The sequence below is a fragment of the Anabrus simplex genome, chromosome 9, assembly GCF_040414725.1.
Source record: "Anabrus simplex isolate iqAnaSimp1 chromosome 9, ASM4041472v1, whole genome shotgun sequence".
NCBI lineage: Eukaryota > Metazoa > Arthropoda > Insecta > Orthoptera > Tettigoniidae > Anabrus > Anabrus simplex.
The window spans coordinates 167446750-167467237 of record NC_090273.1 but is presented as its reverse complement, the minus strand read 5'-3'; the positions used below and the strand labels follow the sequence as shown (position 1 = coordinate 167467237).

At 39.8% G+C, this 20488-nt stretch overlaps 1 protein-coding gene across 9 annotated transcripts in view; it reads left to right on the top strand.

The window, feature by feature from the left end:
- The window catches only part of LOC136881194 (protein turtle), an 850346-nt gene that overhangs the window by 635218 nt on the left and 194640 nt on the right, over positions 1–20488 (top strand). For all 9 annotated transcript variants that reach the window (XM_067153896.2, XM_067153892.2, XM_067153894.2 and 6 more), the window contains exon 11: positions 18944–19215. In XM_067153896.2, the coding sequence (XP_067009997.2) occupies positions 18944–19215 (272 nt within the window). The remainder of the gene's footprint in view (positions 1–18943; positions 19216–20488) is intronic.

Sequence of the window (20488 nt, the reverse complement as noted above, 5' to 3'; positions counted from 1 at the left end):
AGCAAAACATATGTTCAATACAATGAGGACCTTATTCACCAGCCGAGAACTCAACTTCCAGCTCAGAGTTCGAATGCTATGTTGTTATGTCTTTCCTGTCCTTCTGTATGGTTTCAAAGGGTGGACGCTCAGCCCTTTATTGGAGAAGCGGATTGAGTCTTTTGAAATGTACTTATACAGAAGAATACTCTGAATAGCTTGCGTAGAACACACATGAGAGGTGAACGATATGAACTTCTCCAACTGATCATTCAGGGGAACATTGCTGGGAAAAGATCTGTGGGAAGATGGAGAAATTCCTGGCTGAAAGACTTGCAGTGGTTGTATGGAAATACATCGATAGAAATCTCCCGTGCTGCCATTTCATGTGTAATCATAATCAATTGGATCACCAACCTTTAGAGGGAGGCGGCGTCATAAGAAGAAGAACGTTCAGTACAGTATGTTATATGAAGTAGGCTCTTATCTGCTGTAAGTTAGTTGAAGTCACTCATTTGTACTTGACTGCGCAGTACCTAGCACGTGGGTGGTTGTTACGTTTGGCGGTAAAGCGAACACATTCGTACTTTACACAAATGTAAAATCTTGTAAATAAACTGTAATCACTAATAGGCCTAAATGCGCAGATTATGAGATGTAATATCGTCACTGAATCACATCGGGCACTGGAGGACCAAAATGTTTGGTCTCGTTTTCGAGTTGCTTACTCGTGTTGAACGAGGCCTAGCTCTTCCCACAGTCCACAAAATGTACTTCATTAAGTGCAAAGGGAAGGCCAACATAATGTAGATTACATACTTCATTTATTCACAAAACTATTTACACTGTACAGAATATACATTAGGACGCCGTGGTCCATGTTGTGGCGCACAAACACAATACCGTTACCCCCGCTCGTCACTGACGCCACATTAGGACGCCGTGGTCCATGTTGTGGCGCACAAACACAATACCGTTACCCGCGGTCGTCACTGACGCCACATTAGGACGCCGTGGTCCATGTTGTGGCGCACAAACACAATACCGTTACCCGCGGTCGTCACTGACGCCACATTAGGACGCCGTGGTCCATGTTGTGGCGCACAAACACAATACCGTTACCCGCGGTCGTCACTGACGCCACATTAGGACGCCGTGGTCCATGTTGTGGCGCACAAACACAATACCGTTACCCACGCTCGTCACTGACGCCACATTAGGACGCCGTGGTCCATGTTGTGGCGCACAAACACAATACCGTTACACCCGCTCGTCACTGACGCCACATTAGGATGCCGTGGTCCATGTTGTGGCGCACAAACACAATACCGTTACCCCCGCTCGTCACTGACGCCACATTAGGACGCCGTGGTCCATGTTGTGGCGCACAAACACAATACCGTTACCCGCGCTTGTCCAAGTCTCGGTACTTACTGACGCCACATTAGGACGCCGTGGTCCATGTTGTGGCGCACAAACACAATACCGTTACCCACGCTCGTCACTGGCGCCACATTAGGACGCCGTGGTTCATGTTGTAGTGCACAAACACAATACCGTTACCCGCGGTCGTCACTGACGCCACATTAGGACGCCGTGGTTCATGTTGTAGTGCACAAACACAATACCGTTACCCCCGCTCGTCACTGACGCCACATTAGGACGCCGTGGTCCATGTTGTGGCGCACAAACACAATACCGTTACCCACGCTCGTCACTGGCGCCACATTAGGACGCCGTGGTCCATGTTGTGGCGCACAAACACAATACCGTTACCCGCGGTCATCACTGGCGCCACATTAGGACGCCGTGGTCCATGTTGTGGCGCACAAACACAATACCGTTACCCGCGCTCGTCACTGGCGCCACATTAGGACGCCGTGGTCCATGTTGTAGTGCACAAACACAATACCGTTACCCGCGGTCGTCACTGGCGCCACATTAGGACGCCGTGGTCCATGTTGTGGCGCACAAACACAATACCGTTACCCGCGCTCGTCACTGGCGCCACATTAGGACGCCGTGGTTCATGTTGTAGTGCACAAACACAATACCGTTACCCCCGCTTGTCACTGGCGCCACATTAGGACGCCGTGGTCCATGTTGTAGCGCACAAACACAATACCGTTACCCCCGCTCGTCACTGACGCCACATTAGGACGCCGTGGTCCATGTTGTGGCGCACAAACACAATACCGTTACCCGCGGTCGTCACTGGCGCCACATTAGGACGCCGTGGTCCATGTTGTAGTGCACAAACACAATACCGTTACCCCCGCTCGTCACTGGCGCCACATTAGGACGCCGTGGTCCATGTTGTGGCGCACAAACACAATACCGTTACCCGCGGTCATCACTGACGCCACATTAGGACGCCGTGGTCCATGTTGTGGCGCACAAACACAATACCGTTACCCACGCTCGTCACTGACGCCACATTAGGACGCCGTGGTCCATGTTGTGGCGCACAAACACAATACCGTTACCCGCGGTCGTCACTGATGCCACATTAGGACGCCGTGGTCCATGTTGTGGCGCACAAACACAATACCGTTACCCACGCTCGTCACTGACGCCACATTAGGACGCCGTGGTCCATGTTGTAGTGCACAAACACAATACCGTTACCCGCGGTCGTCACTGACGCCACATTAGTACGCCGTGGTCCATGTTGTAGTGCACAAACACAATACCGTTACCCGCGCTCGTCACTGGCGCCACATTAGGACGCCGTGGTCCATGTTGTAGTGCACAAACACAATACCGTTACCCACGCTCGTCCAAGTCTCAGAACTCACTGAATCTGTCCCCCTTCCACTGGGGCTGTAGCAATCTGATTGTGCTGACCTCTGATGAAAAAAACACATGGCGTTCAACACCGTAGTGCCTCAGGTTCACAGGGTCGCCCGCGAAGCTCTTCATTGTGGACGACCTTCTGGAACGCACTGTCACCTTCGGCCCCTAGACCTGACATGGTTGACCATCAGTTTTGATCTGCACTTTATCACAGAACGAATCTCGCAGGCGGTGGGACAAAGAATACTAACCACTGCTGCTGTGCTACTGACACCAGGTCGTAGATCTGTCGCGCATGCTTATACTTCCCAGCTAAATACGTTTACTTTACAAGAAGCGAAATAGGGAAACTTAATTTCTAGATGACCTATTGACAGCTTGAAACATACTACAGTCACGAAGCTCTAATAAGAGGAAGGTTCATCCACTTGACAGCTGGAGCGACACGGAACAAATTATTATTTATAAGCTTCATGTCCGTATTGATTGGTATCACTATATAGAAATAATATGAATCACCACCTTATCAATACACTATTTTATTTACTACCAAACTGGTAAATAGGATCAATACCGGTTTCGACCCCTAAGGGGTCATCCTCAGTTGACACATATAAATATCTATAAAAACATCACATATAATAGTTAAAGTTTAAAATTGATGTGTCGTTAGTATACTGGTAAGTACATATGCATGTATTATGGAATTTATAAGTTTGTTCTATTAGAGCTATTATGTAGATTTTCTGTTTCTTTGTAAACAGTATCAAAAGTATTGTATTGGATGTGGTTCATCCATTTGACAAAATGCTAGTGGATTGAATATGTACATTTGCTGATAGGTACATGCTATTCTATTTTACAATTTTTGTTTTACATAATATGGGGTAAAATTATTACATTTGCACATATATGGTGATATTAGGTACAATGTAGGGTGTTAAAGATGTACTATTTGAATTTTCAGTATCCTGATTACATTTCATGTAGTGGTTGTAAGGTTTACTGATTCACTTGTTTAGTTCAGTTAAATACATAATGACCTTGTTGGTTTGAATTCTTATGATTAAAATATTGGTATGTAATACCTAGTTAACATGAATCCTTAATATTAATATATAAGTTTGTAGCACCTCTTATTCCCGTTTTCAGTCTTAAAATAGAATTGTGTCTTGACACTTTATTTTGTTAGACATATAAAAGTCTTGTTAAAATAAAACTTTGGGGCTAAAACCGGTATGAAATACCTATCTAAAATACATTAGATAATGGTATTGATATGTGGTGCTATGTGCATATTCAAAAAATCTAAATGAAATATAAATATAAATTGGTGACAGTACTGTAGGTTGTTGTGTTGTAGTTAACGGCTGGTCCATTAAAAATATATATGTTTACTTGAATAGGATCGATCACATGCTGTACGCGTTACGAGTGAAATTGCATAATATATTATAGTAATAATTGGTAATTTTGTAGGATACTGCTGTTGTAGTTGGAAATCTTGAATATCATTGAGAAAATGTTCTCATCTTGTCGCATGTCGAATACAGGTTGAGTAGGTCACCATTAAGAGATGAAGTGCATATTGGATGTCGTATATCTAAATTAGGTTGTATGTTGGTTGTCTCGTGGAGACGTGTTGTGAATTAATATATCTGTAAGTAGAAATAATAAGTGTGTGAGATAATGTATCGAAAGAATGTAGTGGCAAGTATATATCGTATTACTTACGTTAGCTGTTGGGATCGTGTGCTCTGTATGGCTGTCTGTTGAGATCTGTAGCCTCTGAGGCTCAGAGCAACACGCTACAGATCTCAACAGACAGCCATACAGAGCACACGATTCCAACAGCTAACGTAAGTAATACGATATATACTTGCCACTACATTCTTTCGATACATTATCTCACACACTTATTATTTCTACTTACAGATATATTAATTCACAACACGTCTCCACGAGACAACCAACATACAACCTAATTTAGATATACGACATCCAATATGCACTTCATCTCTTAATGGTGACCTACTCAACCTGTATTCGACATGCGACAAGATGAGAACATTTTCTCAATGATATTCAAGATTTCCAACTACAACAGCAGTATCCTACAAAATTACCAATTATTACTATAATATATTATGCAATTTCACTCGTAACACGTACAGCATGTGATCGATCCTATTCAAGTAAACATATATATTTTTAATGGACCAGCCGTTAACTACAACACAACAACCTACAGTACTGTCACCAATTTATATTTATATTTCATTTAGATTTTTTGAATATGCACATAGCACCACATATCAATACCATTATCTAATGTATTTTAGATAGGTATTTCATACCGGTTTTAGCCCCAAAGTTTTATTTTAACAAGACTTTTATATGTCTAACAAAATAAAGTGTCAAGACACAATTCTATTTTAAGACTGAAAACGGGAATAAGAGGTGCTACAAACTTATATATTAATATTAAGGATTCATGTTAACTAGGTATTACATACCAATATTTTAATCATAAGAATTCAAACCAACAAGGTCATTATGTATTTAACTGAACTAAACAAGTGAATCAGTAAACCTTACAACCACTACATGAAATGTAATCAGGATACTGAAAATTCAAATAGTACATCTTTAACACCCTACATTGTACCTAATATCACCATATATGTGCAAATGTAATAATTTTACCCCATATTATGTAAAACAAAAATTGTAAAATAGAATAGCATGTACCTATCAGCAAATGTACATATTCAATCCACTAGCATTTTGTCAAATGGATGAACCACATCCAATACAATACTTTTGATACTGTTTACAAAGAAACAGAAAATCTACATAATAGCTCTAATAGAACAAACTTATAAATTCCATAATACATGCATATGTACTTACCAGTATACTAACGACACATCAATTTTAAACTTTAACTATTATATGTGATGTTTTTATAGATATTTATATGTGTCAACTGAGGATGACCCCTTAGGGGTCGAAACCAGTATTGATCCTATTTACCAGTTTGGTAGTAAATAAAATAGTGTATTGATAAGGTGGTGATTCATATTATTTCTATATATATATACGGAACAAATTACCACTACAGTCTAAAACAGTCATAACTTCTGAACCATTCATGCAAATAATGTCCTGACAAGGATATTGTAATCCTTGTGAAATAGTGGACGAGGTCAAACGATTTATTTCGATGAGGAGTTCGAGGATAATATTTAAAAAAATTTAATCCTAAGGACTTATGTTTTTTCACCGCGGTCTATAACATAAAATCACTTCTAGAGGCCAACCGGTTCGAAATAGGTATATACCATCCCGGACTTTTTGTAGAGGGTTTATGCTCTACAATTTGTATGCTTACAGTTGGGGTCTATCGTTGACGGTTTAAGCAGCATAAGCTAAGAAAGCAAGTGACCCACCATGGTAGAGCACTGGCCTTCTTGGACCAACTTGGCAGGTTCGATGTCGGTCGGTCACTTTTACGCTGCCTGAACCATCAATGATAGACCCCAAGTGTAAGATTACAAATTGTAGAGCATAGAAACCTCTACAAAGAAGTCTGTGATGGTATGTACTTATTTCAAAATGGTTGCCCTCTAAAAGCGATTTATGTTATAGTCCGCGGTAAAGAAAAATAACTCCTTAAGATTAAATAAATATTTTGATATTATCCTCGAACTCCTCATCGAAATAAATTGTTTGACCTCCTCCACTATTTCATAAGAATTACAATATCCTTGTCAGGACATTATTTGCATGAATGGTTCAGAAGTTATGACTATTTTAGACTGTGGTGGTAATTCGTTCCCTGTTGTCTGCTAGCAAGTTGCCTCTACCTCGTCGCTTGGAGAGCTGTAGTCGTCTCGGATGAAAAATATCATCAGAGCTTCGCAACTGTTATATTAGACATTGGTTGAACATCTCGTCTCCTTGTTCCTTATTCACAGACCAAAGTTGGCAACATTTTTGTAACACTTCTGCTTTGTCAGAAATCATCCAGAACAAATTGTGCTGCTTTCTTTCTTGTTTCGAGTGCAGGAACTAGAACACTATCATAACCATGTGAAGAGATCCGTAACCTTTCTTAACAACCTCGTTCCTTCTATTAACACCTAGAAACTTACACAGCATCAACACAATTAAAACTTAGAAGACCTTTCCGCTCACAATCCTCCAACTTGCCCTGTGATTCCAGCTCTTTGCTCATATCCTTTATATATAAGAAAACATAAAGGGACCCCCCCCCCCACCCCCACCCGACAACACTTCACCCAATCTAATTCTCTGAGTTATGTATACTAGAAATATAGCAACCCTTTCAACCACTCTTTGTCTAGTCCCTCATTTTCGTCACTATCAAAAGCCTCACATAGGTCAATAGCGATACAGTCCACTAAAATATCTGCTATATCTTGTTGCCTTCTATCAAAACATGTCTAATATAATGCGAGCTTACAAACAACACCTGTCAAGCTGACTGCAACTCTTCCATTCCATTGCTCCCATAATATTATCGTTGGCTGCCTTTTTCACTGATGAGCTCCTTTAGTCTCTCCTTACTCCCGCTCTATTTCTTTCTACTCTGCACTTCCTTCTTAATCTATTTATTTCTCTCTTATAATATACTAGGTCCTTACCACTTTCAAATGCCTTTGCTGGCAAGACCTAGTGTTCTCAGTGCACTGTCTCTTCTGGTATGGGCTGTCATCCTTGGCTTTGACAATATGAAAGTGACTGAGGTATGAGCGATTCTAGTGATACCATTCCTTATGCAGCCAGTTCCTCCTATGAATGGTGTGAAAATATCGCTCATAGGGTCAGTTGGTGCATGCATTTCAGTGGGCTTGGCAGACTGATATGTAGTAGCAACTTCTGGCTCAGCGAGGAAAGCAACAGGAAACTACCTCACTCCTCATTTCTCTAGTATGCCTCTTCAGTGATGCCTAGGCTGTTTATGACAGCTGTTGGCGGAGCTGTGGTGGATCAAACCTGCCTTCGGTCTGAAAACCCAACATACATACACCACTTTCAAAGGTACATATCAATCAATCAATACTGATCTGCATTTAGGGCAGTCGCCTAAAGGTACGTAGGTCGTTTGAAAAGTTCTCGGAATGTACTAGAATTAAGTATCTTACCTCGGTGGAACTGCTTTTATTTTTCAACATAGTCTCCCTGTAGACTAATGCATTTAGTCCAGCGATGTTCCAATGCCTTGATCCCATCTCGAAAATGAGATTCCTCCAGGCCTGAAAAATACCTCTCCCATTCGGCTGTCAGTTCTTCCCTTGTAGAAAATCTCAATCCACCGAGGAAAATTTTCAGCTTGGGGAATAGATGAAAGTCTGATGATGTGAAATCAGGTGAATAAGGTGGATGTGGCAACAATTCGTACCCCAGTTCATGAAGTTCTCCCATGGCAATAACACTTGTGTGCGGTGGAGCATTGTCCTGGTGAAAGATGACCTTTTTCATTGCCAAACCATGCCTTGTTTCGCGTATCTTTTCCTGTAGTTGGTCTAGGAGGTTTGCATACTATTGCCCCATAATTGTTTTGCCAGTGGGAAGATAATATATCAGCAGAATGCCTTTTGCATCCCAGAAAACTGAGGCCATCACCTTTCCGGCCGAACGCACTGCCTTTGCTTTCTTTGGTGGTGGTGAATCAGCATGTTTCCACTGCTTTGACTGCTGTTTTGTCTCTGGAGTATAGTAGTGGACCCAAGTTTCATCTGTAGTCACAAACCGGCGCAAAAAATCTTGTTGATTGCACTGAAAACGGGCCGGACTTTGTTCGGACATTTCCAATCTGGTGCCTTTATTGTCCAATGTCAAGAGCCCCGGCACCCATCTTGCGGATAATTTTTTCATACCCAATTCTTCGGTTAAAATATAATATACCCGTTCAGAAGACATCCCTACAGCTTCAGCAATCTCCCGCACTTTCAGTCGACGATCCTCCATGACCATTTTATGCACTTTTGTGATAAATTCTGGTGTCGTAACACTTTTTGGCCGTCCACTACCCGGATCATCATCCGAGCTCTCCCGACCAAATTTAAACTCGCTGGTCCACTTGGCAACAGTTGAAAATGAAGGAGCAGAGTCCCCCAGTGTGTTCTGAAAGTTGGCATGAATTTCCTTTGCTTTCATACCTTTCTTTACAAAGTATTTAATCACTGCTCGAATCTCATTCTTTTCCATTGTCACACATCACTACGCGGAAACAACAACAAAGAGTCGTCACTACCACACTCCTGCAGCTAGAGTACTGACGTGCCACGTGTTCACTCACAAAGGCTGTGTGATTATTGCGCGGGAACCTCGTTGCTCTAGCACTGACATCTAGTGGTGATTCCGATAACTTTTCAAACCGCCCTCGTAGTTGGATATAAAGATAATGTCTAGATAGAGGAGGCAACTAATAGTGATCAAAAACCAAAACCAAACCCCATAGCACTACAGGCCTTGAAGGGCCTTGGTCTACGAAGCGACCGCTGTTCAGCCCGAAGACCTGCAGATTACGAGGTGTCATGTGGTCGGCACAACGAATCCTCTCGGTCGTTATTCTTGGTTTTCTAGACTGCGGCTGCTATTTCACCGTCAGACAGCTCCTCAATTCTAATCACGTAGGCTGAGTGGACCACGAACGAGCCCTCAGGTCCAAGTAAAAATCCCTGACCTGGCCGGGAATCGAACCCGGGGCCTCCGGGTAAGAGGCAGGCACGCTACCCCTACAACACGGGGCCGGCCAACTAATAGTGATGAATTACTGAAATTTACCTGTGATAACAAAGACAAAGTGGCAGATTCCCTATCTGTGTTTTCCTAGCCTTTTTTTAAACAATTTCAAAGAAATTGGAAATGAATATTTGCCCCAATTTGTCCTCTTGAATTCCAACTTTACATTCATATTGTGATCATTCCTACTTTTAAAGACGCCACTCAAACTTATTTGTTTACTAATGTCATTCCACGCCATCTCTCCGCTGACGGCTCAGAACATACCACTTACAATACCAATATAACGGTGCGTTATTGGACATTATAAATTTTCCAGCTAACTCATTCCTAGTTGCCAGCGTTTCGCCCCCATGTGCTAAGTTGGGCTCATCAGTTGGTACCTAGCACACCTACCAAGGCGCATGGCTATTGCATACCGTGTAGGCCACTGCATAGGTTACTTGAAGCCACCAGCAGTGCCAATGCACTATGAGAGACTTTGTTTCATTTCCAAAAATTGATGCTTGCCTGGCCATCAGATGATATAGATGTTGATTCCCATAGGGAACATGAAATATTTGTCCTGAATGAGTAAATTTATAATACCAATATATGCAATGGCCTCCACGGTATGTACTAGCGAATGGAAAATTCTAAATTCCCATGTAGGGAATTAGATATTTTTCACCAATAGAGCATGTCAAAAACATATCAGATGTAAAGCTTTTCAGGCGTTTGCTATATTAACCAGCGTTTCGTCTTAGGTCTGACACATCCCACTCTGACGAGTCTAGTGTCAGACCTAAGATGAAACGCTGGTTAATATAGCAAACGCCTGAAAAGCTTTACATCTGATATGTACTAGCGATGCTTCTTGGTGGGTGTGCTAAGTACCAACTGCTGAGCCCAACTTCGTACACGAGGCCGAAACTCAGGCAACCAAGAATGAGTTAGCTGGAAAATTTATAATGTCCAATAACGGACTATTATATTGGTATTATAAATTTACTCATTCAGGAGAAATATTTGATGTTCCCTATGGAAATCAACATCTATATCATCATACCACTTAGTCAAGCAGCTCATCTTCTTACTCCCATTTCTTCCCATCCCAAACTTTGCAACATTTTTGAACCGCTACTCTTTTGTCAGAAATCACCCAGAACAAATTGAGCTGCTTTTCTTTGGATTTTTTCCAGTTCTTGAATCAGGTAATCCTGGTGAGGGTCCCATACAAAGGAACCATACTCTAGTTGGGGTCTTACCAGAGACTAATATGCCCTCTCCTTTATATCCTTACTGCAACCCCTAAACACCCTCATAACCATGTACAGAGATCTGTACCCTTTATTTACAATCCCATTTGTGTGATTACCCCAATGAAGAACTTTCCTTATATTAACATCTAGATACTTACAATGATCCCCAAAAGGAACTTTCACCCCATCAACGCAGTAATTAAAACTGAGAGGACTTTTCCTATTTGTGAAACTCACAACCTGACTTTTAACCCTGCTTATCAACATACCATTGCCTGCTGTCCATCTCACAACATTATCGAGGTCACATTGCAGTTGCTCACAATCTTGTAACTTATTTATTACTCTCTAGAGAATAACATCATCAGCAAAAAGCCTTATCTCTGATTCCATTTGTTTACTCATATCATTTATATATATATAAGAAAACATAAAGGTTCAATAAAACTGTCTTGAGGAATTTGTGTCTTAATTATTACAGGGTCAGATAAAGCTTCGCCTACTCTAATTCTCTGAGATCTATTTTCTAGAAATATAGCAACCCATTCAGTCACTCTTTTGTTTCATCCAATTGCACTCATTTTTGCCAGTAGTCTCCCATGATCCACTCTATCAAATGCTTTAATTACTTACTTACTTACTTATCCGGCGCTACAGCCCTGTGCGAGTCTTGGCCTCTTTTACGATAGTCCGCCATCTACTTCGATCGTGAGCGGCTTGTCTCCATGGGCGGATGTTCATTGTCCTCAGATCGGCTTCAACTTCATCGCTCCATCTATTACGGGGCCTTCCTTGTCGCCGTCTTTTATCTTCTCAGGATTTAACTACTTTTCTTGGCATTCGATCTTCCTCCATTCTTTCCACATGGCCAAGCCATCGCAGTCTCTGTGCCTTAATAAATTTAACTATATCCTCCTGGTCTACTATGCTCTGTATTTCAGCATTTGTCCTTATCCTTATTCTGGTCTTGAATTGGGCCATACATTCGTCTAATAATCTTTCTTTCAAATATTTTTAATTTATTTGGATCATCAACTAAAAGGTTCCAGGCTACTGAGTCATATCTCACTACAGGTCTAATAAGGGTCTTATATATTTTGAATTTTGTAGACTTAGACAATAGACAAGATTTGAATAATGTAACATTTGCATAATACGCCCTGTTTTCATCTATTATACTACGTTGTATCACCTCACATATTCTATTATTGTTTGCAACATGGTTCGCAGATACTCAAAACTTTGTGCATTCTCAAAATTATGCCCATTTATTGTCAGTTTATCTTGACTTCTTCTGCCCTCTATAACAGTCACATGCATATACTTGGATTTACTGTCATTCCCCTCCAGTCCTATCCGTTTTGCTGCTTCCTCCATTTCAAGAAACATTTCCTTCAAATATCTATCATTCCTGGCCATTAACATTACATCATATGCATACGCACAAATTTGTTTAGATTTATATACAATATTTCTGGTATCCATTATTTTTTCAAGGACTTGGTTAATTGCCAGATTAAACAAAGTAGCTGAGAGTGCATCACCTTGTCTGACTCCTGTATTAAGAGCAAACTCATTTCCAATTCTTCCATCCACCATCACCTTTGCCGTTACTTCTCCTAAAGTGATTCTGAACATCCTAATCAGTTTCAGTGGTATTTCTATTGTCTCCATATATTCATATAGCTTATCCTTGTATATACTGTCAAATTCTTGTCTAAAATCTACAAACAACATATGTAGATCTATATTATGCTCATAGCATTTTTCCATCATTTGACGTACCACGAATATTTGATCTACTGTATCAAATGCTTTAGACAGGTCAATATTGTGATACAGTCCATTTGACCTCCTGAATTCAAGATATCTGCTATATCTTGCTGGAATCCTACAAGTTGAGCTTCAGTGGAATAACCTTTCCTAACACCGAACTGCCTTCTATTGAACCAGTTATTAATTTCGCAAACATGTCTAATATTATTATTGATTTCGCAAACATGTCTAATATAATCAGAAAGAATACCTTCCCAAAGCTTACATGCAATTCATGTCAAACTGACTGGCCTGTAATTTTCAACTTTATGTCTATCACCCTTTCCTTTATACACAGGGGCTACTATAGCAACTCTCCATTCATCTGGTATAGCTCCTTTAACCAAAAAATAATCAAATAAGTACTTCAGATATGGTACTATATCGTAACCCATTATCTTTAGTGTATCCCCAGAAATCTTATCAATTCCAGCTGCTTTTCTAGTTTTCAACTTTTGTATCTTATTGTAAATGTCATTGTTATCATATGTAAATTTTAATACTTCTTCAGCATTAGTCTCTTCCTTTATTTGGACATTATCCTTGTAACCAACAATCTTTACATACTGCTGACTGAATGCTCCTGCCTTTTGAAGATCTTCACAAACACACTCCCCTTGTTCATTAATTATTCCTGGAATGTCCTTCTTGGAACCTGTTTCTGTCTTAAAATACCTATACATACCCTTCCATTTTTCACTAAAATTTGTATGACTGCCAGTTATGCTTGCCATCATATTATCCTTAGCTGACTTCTTTGTTAGATTCAATTTCCTAATAAGTTCCTTCAATTTCTCCTTACTTCCACAGCAATTTCTAACTCTATTTCTTTCCAATCTGCACCTCCTTTTTGGAGGTTTCTTCTGTTTCTTCTGTTTTCACACTCCTCAACAATTGCTTTAAACCTAACCCATAGGCTATTTACATTTTTATTTACCATTTTCCTTAGATCATAATTTCTTTTCAAAACCTTCCCCATGCCTCTCTTATCAGCCATGTGGTATTGCCTAATAGTCCTTCTTTCTCTGACAAAGATCACTTCGCTCTCTCTACAGAGCTCATCTGCTTTTATCAGCACAGCGTCTAGTATTTTCTTCCCTCTAGTTGGTTCCATCACTTTTTGATTCAGCTCTCCTGTCTTATTCACCATTTGTTGGTCATGCTTCCTGTTGTTCACATTCCCTTCCCAGTTAACAACTTCAGATCATGCTACACTAACGTTCCTTTCTGTGTCACTCCCCACATAGCCATTGCCAGCCTTGCCAGGTCTGTACACTCCAAAAAACATCAAGTTGCCTATTGTCTTTAGAGATAATAGAGACCTAGAATTTCATGTTTCTCATCTTTAACATTTTTGTAGCTTACAAATACTCCCCTCCTATCATTCTCTATGATAAACACTCCAGTTCTATGAGAAAATGTTCGCATTCATAATTTCACTTCTCAGTCATGATTCAATTCCTACTACAATATCTGGTAAATATATGTCTACCAAATTACTTAATTCTATTTGTTTCTTTATCGTCGCCATAAGACTTATCTGTGTCGGTGCGACGTAAAGCAACTTAAAAAAATATATATATATTGGTTTCTTTACAATACTTCTACAGTTTAACACTAACAATTTTATGTCATCCATACTTGGTTTCATGCTTCCTGTGGCCGTTGGTGAGCAGAAATCAGTGAAGCAACAGAAGTCCGTATTATGTATGTAATGTTATGTAAATTTTATCTTGTCATCATTTTGGGTAAACAAAAACATTTAAAGAACTGAAGAATTTATGCAAAGTAAACTATTGTATGAAGCTTTCTTATTTAAAAGAATTATTATTCCATATTTAGGCCCATGAAGAAATGGACTATGAAGAAGATTTATGTTCTGTTACATTTCCTGATTTAAATTGTATTATTTCGTTAACTATGGAAAGGGATGTGGAAATTTTATACATGACTTGTGAGGCAGGGTGTAGCACGTGTAAGTGGCCCTTCCTGTCGTTTTGTAATATCCGCGAAGATGAAAATTCTGCAGAAAGCATAATTCTAGAATATCATTGTCACTGGTCAAAAGTACAAGTGTTTTTATTGGCCAGTATATTAGGATTTTTAATAGGTGAATGTGGCAAACTGGAGTGTTGCTATTGGTCAGTTGTAATCACTCTATTTCCTGTTTGTGGCTCCTCGCGTGTGCGAGTCACTTTGTCCGCGTCTTTGAATTTGGATCACTACAGCAGGCGGGCGTGTTTAACGCCCGTCCCGCAATGGGTCGTCAGCCGCCAAAGGTAAGCGCATTTTTTGCCTTATGCTATTTAAATGCATTCTTATTCTCACTTAATGTAAATTCAGTAATTATGTGGAAGTTAATCTCGTGTGCCGCAGTTTTCCACATTTTCCAAAATAGAGCATTTATATGACTTAGCGATTGTGCTGGTCTGCAACGTGTTGTTTTTAGAGGCAAACCTTCTTTTCTAAATCTAGTTGTAATTGTAAGTAAAGGATAACACTTTCTTGAATTGTGTAATTAATTTTGTTTCGTTCGAGGTTGCCTCCCTTCATTCAGTAAATTCTGAATCTCTATGTCAAGGTTTGTTCGTGATCAAAGACCTTAATTGTTTCACTTACACATCTTTTGTTTTGTATCTCAAGTATCAGTTAATCTGCAGTTCATTTATTTATTCATTTATAATTGTATGTTCATTTCCTTAATAATTATTTGTCTGTTGGGTGTATTATTGTAAGTCTTTTCTCCGCCATAACGTCATACGTTCCATGGACCTCGTAGGGCTTCCCGCACGTTCCACCATCCTTTCTTAGTTGACATTTTTAGGCCTATAAGTGTTCCCTTGTATTTGATTTAATATTGCGTATCGAAAGATACTTGTCACGTTTCCATGTTTTGCTTTGGCGGCTGACGACCCATTGCGGGACGGGCGTTAAACACGCCCGCCTGCTGTAGTGATCCAAATTCAAAGACGCGGACAAAGTGACTCGCACACGCGAGGAGCCACAAACAGGAAATAGAGTGATTACAACTGACCAATAGCAACACTCCAGTTTGCCACATTCACCTATTAAAAATCCTAATATACTGGCCAATAAAAACACTTGTACTTTTGACCAATGACAATGATATTCTAGAATTATGCTTTCTGCAGAATTTTCATCTTCGCGGATATTACAAAACGACAGGAAGGGCCACTTACACGTGATACACCCTGCCTCACAAGTCATGTATAAAATTTCCACATCCCTTTCCATAGTTAACAAAATAATACAATTTAAATCAGGAAATGTAACAGAACATAAATCTTCTTCATAGTCCATTTCTTCATAGGCCTAAATATGGAATAATAATTCTTTTAAATAAGAAAGCTTCATACAATAGTTTACTTTGCATAAATTCTTCAGTTCTTTAAATGTTTTTGTTTACCCAAAATGATGACAAGATAAAATTTACATAACATTACATACATAATAAGGACTTGTGTTGCCTACTGTCATCACTGCTCCCTTCTCCACCCCATTTCTAAGAATGTACCTCCTAACTTACACATACCAGATCACTATCTTCCACCCAGCTATTAAGATCTACAAATCCCACTCCCAAGTTTCCACATTCCCATTCCATAGTCTCATTTAAATTCCCAATTACCCACCAGTCAACATCCCACTGCTTAGGAAACCTCTTCTGTGCTGTTGTAACTAGATCTCACACACGTTAGTACCTATTCCTGCTTGTGTTATGTTATTGTGGGAGAATACCACCTCCTCCTTACCCTCACCCCAATATCTGCCTTAACCTAATTCCTGGATAACACTGTACCGTGGTTCCCTTTCCTCCTTATGTCTGCACCCACTCTCGTCATTTGATCCTCTCCTCTCCTGATGCCTGCAGAACCTACTTCCTACTCCCTTCTTTCCGCTCCCTCTCACCGACCTACGGTATCCTTCCTTACATCTGCCTCTCTCAGCCATTCTTTTATCTCTTCAAACTTGTTTCCTCCAAGCTAACAGAAATTAAAACTGCTCTTAAATGCTGAAAGATGGAGGTTGCAGAGACTTGAACTAACTACTCAGAACTAGAAATAAGTTATTGGAATACAAGAATCACTTGATTATTATTTTTGTTTTCCTTACTATACCTACCCTTTGTTCTTGAACATACCGGTATCTAACAATGCAATATTTGAATATAAAGAGCAATAATAAGTGATAACAATGCAACTATTTTGCCAGTGAAATACTGTATAATCAGTGGAATTTCCTTCTTTAAACAAAATTTACAAATGTATCATGCTTTTTAAAGTGCTGGTGGGATTAAACTCCTTTTATATTTTCTGTATATTTTGTACAGCTTTTACTGCAGACACATAATCAAGGAACATTTTTTTCTTCCTGTTAGTAATGTGCAGCATGCTGGTAACCTTAAAGGAGCCCAATTTTTATTATGAACTATGATTGCCTGTGGGACAAAATTCTGGCACCTTGATTTTTTTAGACAATCTTCTCCAGAAAAAACTGAATTATTTTTCTTTCACATGAAGATACATCATCTGAATTATTATTAGGCAAGAACTACTCTTTAACTAGGTCCTTGAGAAGGTCGTCCAGAAGTGATAAGAGCCTCTGTGCTTCAAATCCCGGTCACTCCACGTGAGATTTGTGCTAGGCAAAGTGGAGGTTGGACAGGTTCTTCTCTGGGTACTGTCATCATTTATTCCAGCAACATTCTTCATTACCACTTCATTTCATCTGTCAGTCATTAATCTTTGCCCCAGAGGTGTGCGACAGGCTTCGGCACCCAACACAATTCCTATCGTCGCCGCTAGATGGGGGCTTCATTCATTCGATCCCTGACCCGGTGGAATGAGTGGAAACAGGCCATAGATTTTCATGTTCATTTCCTTCATGACAGGTGGAACCAGCAAATTGCTCTTGGAAATACCATGCTTGTACGAATGTCTTCTATCAACAAAATCACAGGTATTTAAATTGAAAAAGTTATTATTATTATTATTATTATTATTATTATTATTATTATTATTATTATTATTATTATTATTATTATTATTATTATTTCTTGTTTCTTCCAAGCCAAATTCAAAAAGGAGTAAAATCTAACCTCAACATATAATCTACTGGATGCCTGTGAAACTACTTCATGTACAATAACTATCACTAATATCAATTATACTTGAGGACAAAACATGACGACCTCCAGTGTTGCCAACCCAAAAATCTTTTCTCCACTAAATTTTGGATGAAAATCCGCTAAATTCCGCTGATTTCCGAATTGAAAAAAATACCATATTTCTATAGGGAAAGTTAATTCAACACCATCTTCTTCAATAGTATATCCTCTGAAGTGGATATGCGGGGTATACAGCGCTCCTAGCTGAGGAAAGTTGCAGCACGTCCGCCATGTTTCCTGGGAGGCACTTTTGAGATGTTAGTTGTCAACAAGGAAACGTGCTCTGCAATTAACTGCACGAATAGACGGAAAGAAATATATCGTTTTATACGTGAACATTTATTCCTTTCTGCCACCAGAGAACATGGCGGAGCAGCTTTCAACTTTCCACCAGTCTATATAGTAGCCTATAATATAGGTCTTTGACAGTGATGAGCAAAGAAGACTGATGGGACATATGCAGTATGCAGCATAAATTCATTTCACTAACGGGTTAGTAATTTTCTCCTTATGATAAAGATGATTTTGTTACAGAACCAATCCACTGAAATCCGTTAATAGAAGTTTGGAAATCCGCCAAAAATCCGCTGTCCGCTAAACGGAAAATGTTTCCGCTGTTCCATTTAAAATTCTGTCAAATTTAGCGGAAAATCCGCTGAATTGGCAACACTGATGACCTCCCACTACTCCCCAACAGGCAGCCCGGTGTCTATTAGCGGCTTATAGGATTTACTACGTCTACTGTTGCTAAGTCGTCTACTGCACTCAACACGAAGAAAGGGTAAAAGCTGAAGAAAGATGTTTTTGCAACATCTCCACACCAAAGGAGGATCACTTAGAACTCGTTAACTCAGCAGGGTGCACAGCTCCCTTTTAGGAACTGAGGCCATCATACTACAAATAAACACTAAACACCAATATGAATGACATGCACACACTTTATCACTCACTAGCACTATCACTGAGCGTGTAGCCTCACACTCACTTGCAGTGCGGTCACTCTGAAAGAAACGTGTTCTCCTCATTAATCCCAGTTGTTGTTGAGCTTTGCAGTTTCTTCAGGAGAAATGGATAAACAGCGAAAAGGTGCCCTTGCCCTGATTTGACACTAGCCCTAGTGTGTGTACCCTTCTCTCTGTTGCCGGGGCAGCGGGACGGATCCCCTCTGCAGAGGAGCCGTGTTCGAGTGTCGGGTGGCAACATCACCATAGAAGGACTGCGACGGACGGACTTTGGTTTTTACCAGTGCGTGGCGTCCAATGAAGTTGCGACCATCGTGACCGCCACTCAGCTGGTAGTGGAAGGAACGCAGCCGCACGCTCCCTACAACGTCACCGGCAACGCGAGCGAGATTGCCGTCACGCTGTCGTGGCTTCCTGGCTACAGTGGTGGGCCCGACTACAAGCAGGATTATACGATATGGTGAGTTGAGGCTTTATTGGCCACATTGGACCACTTTTTCTTTGAAGGTTGTACTGTACTGCCTACTACTTCTTCATTCGGTCTGATCGCAGGTTCTCTACAGGCCTTCTCTGCATCATTTCAGTTGAAAATTCGAGATTCTTTAAGAAGGGTGGTAATTTTATTCTTTTTCTCTGCATCTGTCCAGCTGTTTGGAGATTTTCTTGAATTTCTTTGATCCAATGTTGTCAAAAAATCCTGTTTTCTGGTAATCGTAAGATGTGAAAGAAATAAGAGATTCTTTTCTTCTTCATCGTGCTGGTAACTGGATCAATCTCTCGATAGACAGTTTCATTGGGAAGGAATCTCCAGACTCCTTTATCCTGGTACTTTTTATTTATGCAAGTTCTAATAATTCTTCTTTTAGTTTTGGGGAGCTGATCAGTTCTTCTTTCATTTTTAATTTGGAACAAGGTTTTACAAGCATAAGTGGTTTCAGGCAAAGTTACAGTTTTGTAGTGTTAGATCTTAGTGTCTATTGACAAGCATTTTTGTTATAAGTTGACCAGTATATAAAATATTATATAGAAGAAAGAATCCACCTTTTCAATACTCTGTTATTAAGTTGAACCAAATAGAAGTTGCAACCTGTTTATGTGGGACCGGTTCCAACACATTTGAAGTGTCATCATCAGCCAATTAGCAAAGCAGAGCAAAAATTAAATCATAAATTTCTAAAAATACATAATACAATGATCACATAGAATAATTACCACTATTTTTTGCCGAAGCAATTCCAGTTGTTCATAACACAATGATCACAGTCAAAAGAGTAAATAGATCAACAGTATTTTGTGCCAAAACAATTCCAGTTGAAGTTCATGATCAGGTCTTGTACAATCTTGTTGTGCTGCATTCACATATGAAGACGTACGAAAATGTTGTATTAAAGGTCAATAACGAGTTAAAGGACTTGTTCCAAGATGAAAACTTGAAGGATAACTTGTTATGAAATAGAACTTGTGATATGCAGTTATGTATATTTGTTGCTAGGCAATGTCTTGTAGGCATTTGTTTTTTCGGGCGAAGAGTGGAATACAGTGCAGGACTTAATTTCAACAATTCAAAGTGAATATATAAATCTTAAAAAGAATTTGAATCATTGAAAAAGAATAAAACCAAATAAAAATATTTAAAAATAGGAAGAAAATTTAAAAGAATTATAATACGAGGTTCAACTCGAACAGCTTGCCGTGGTGATTGATAAATGTATGGGAGGCGATAAGTAGAGAAA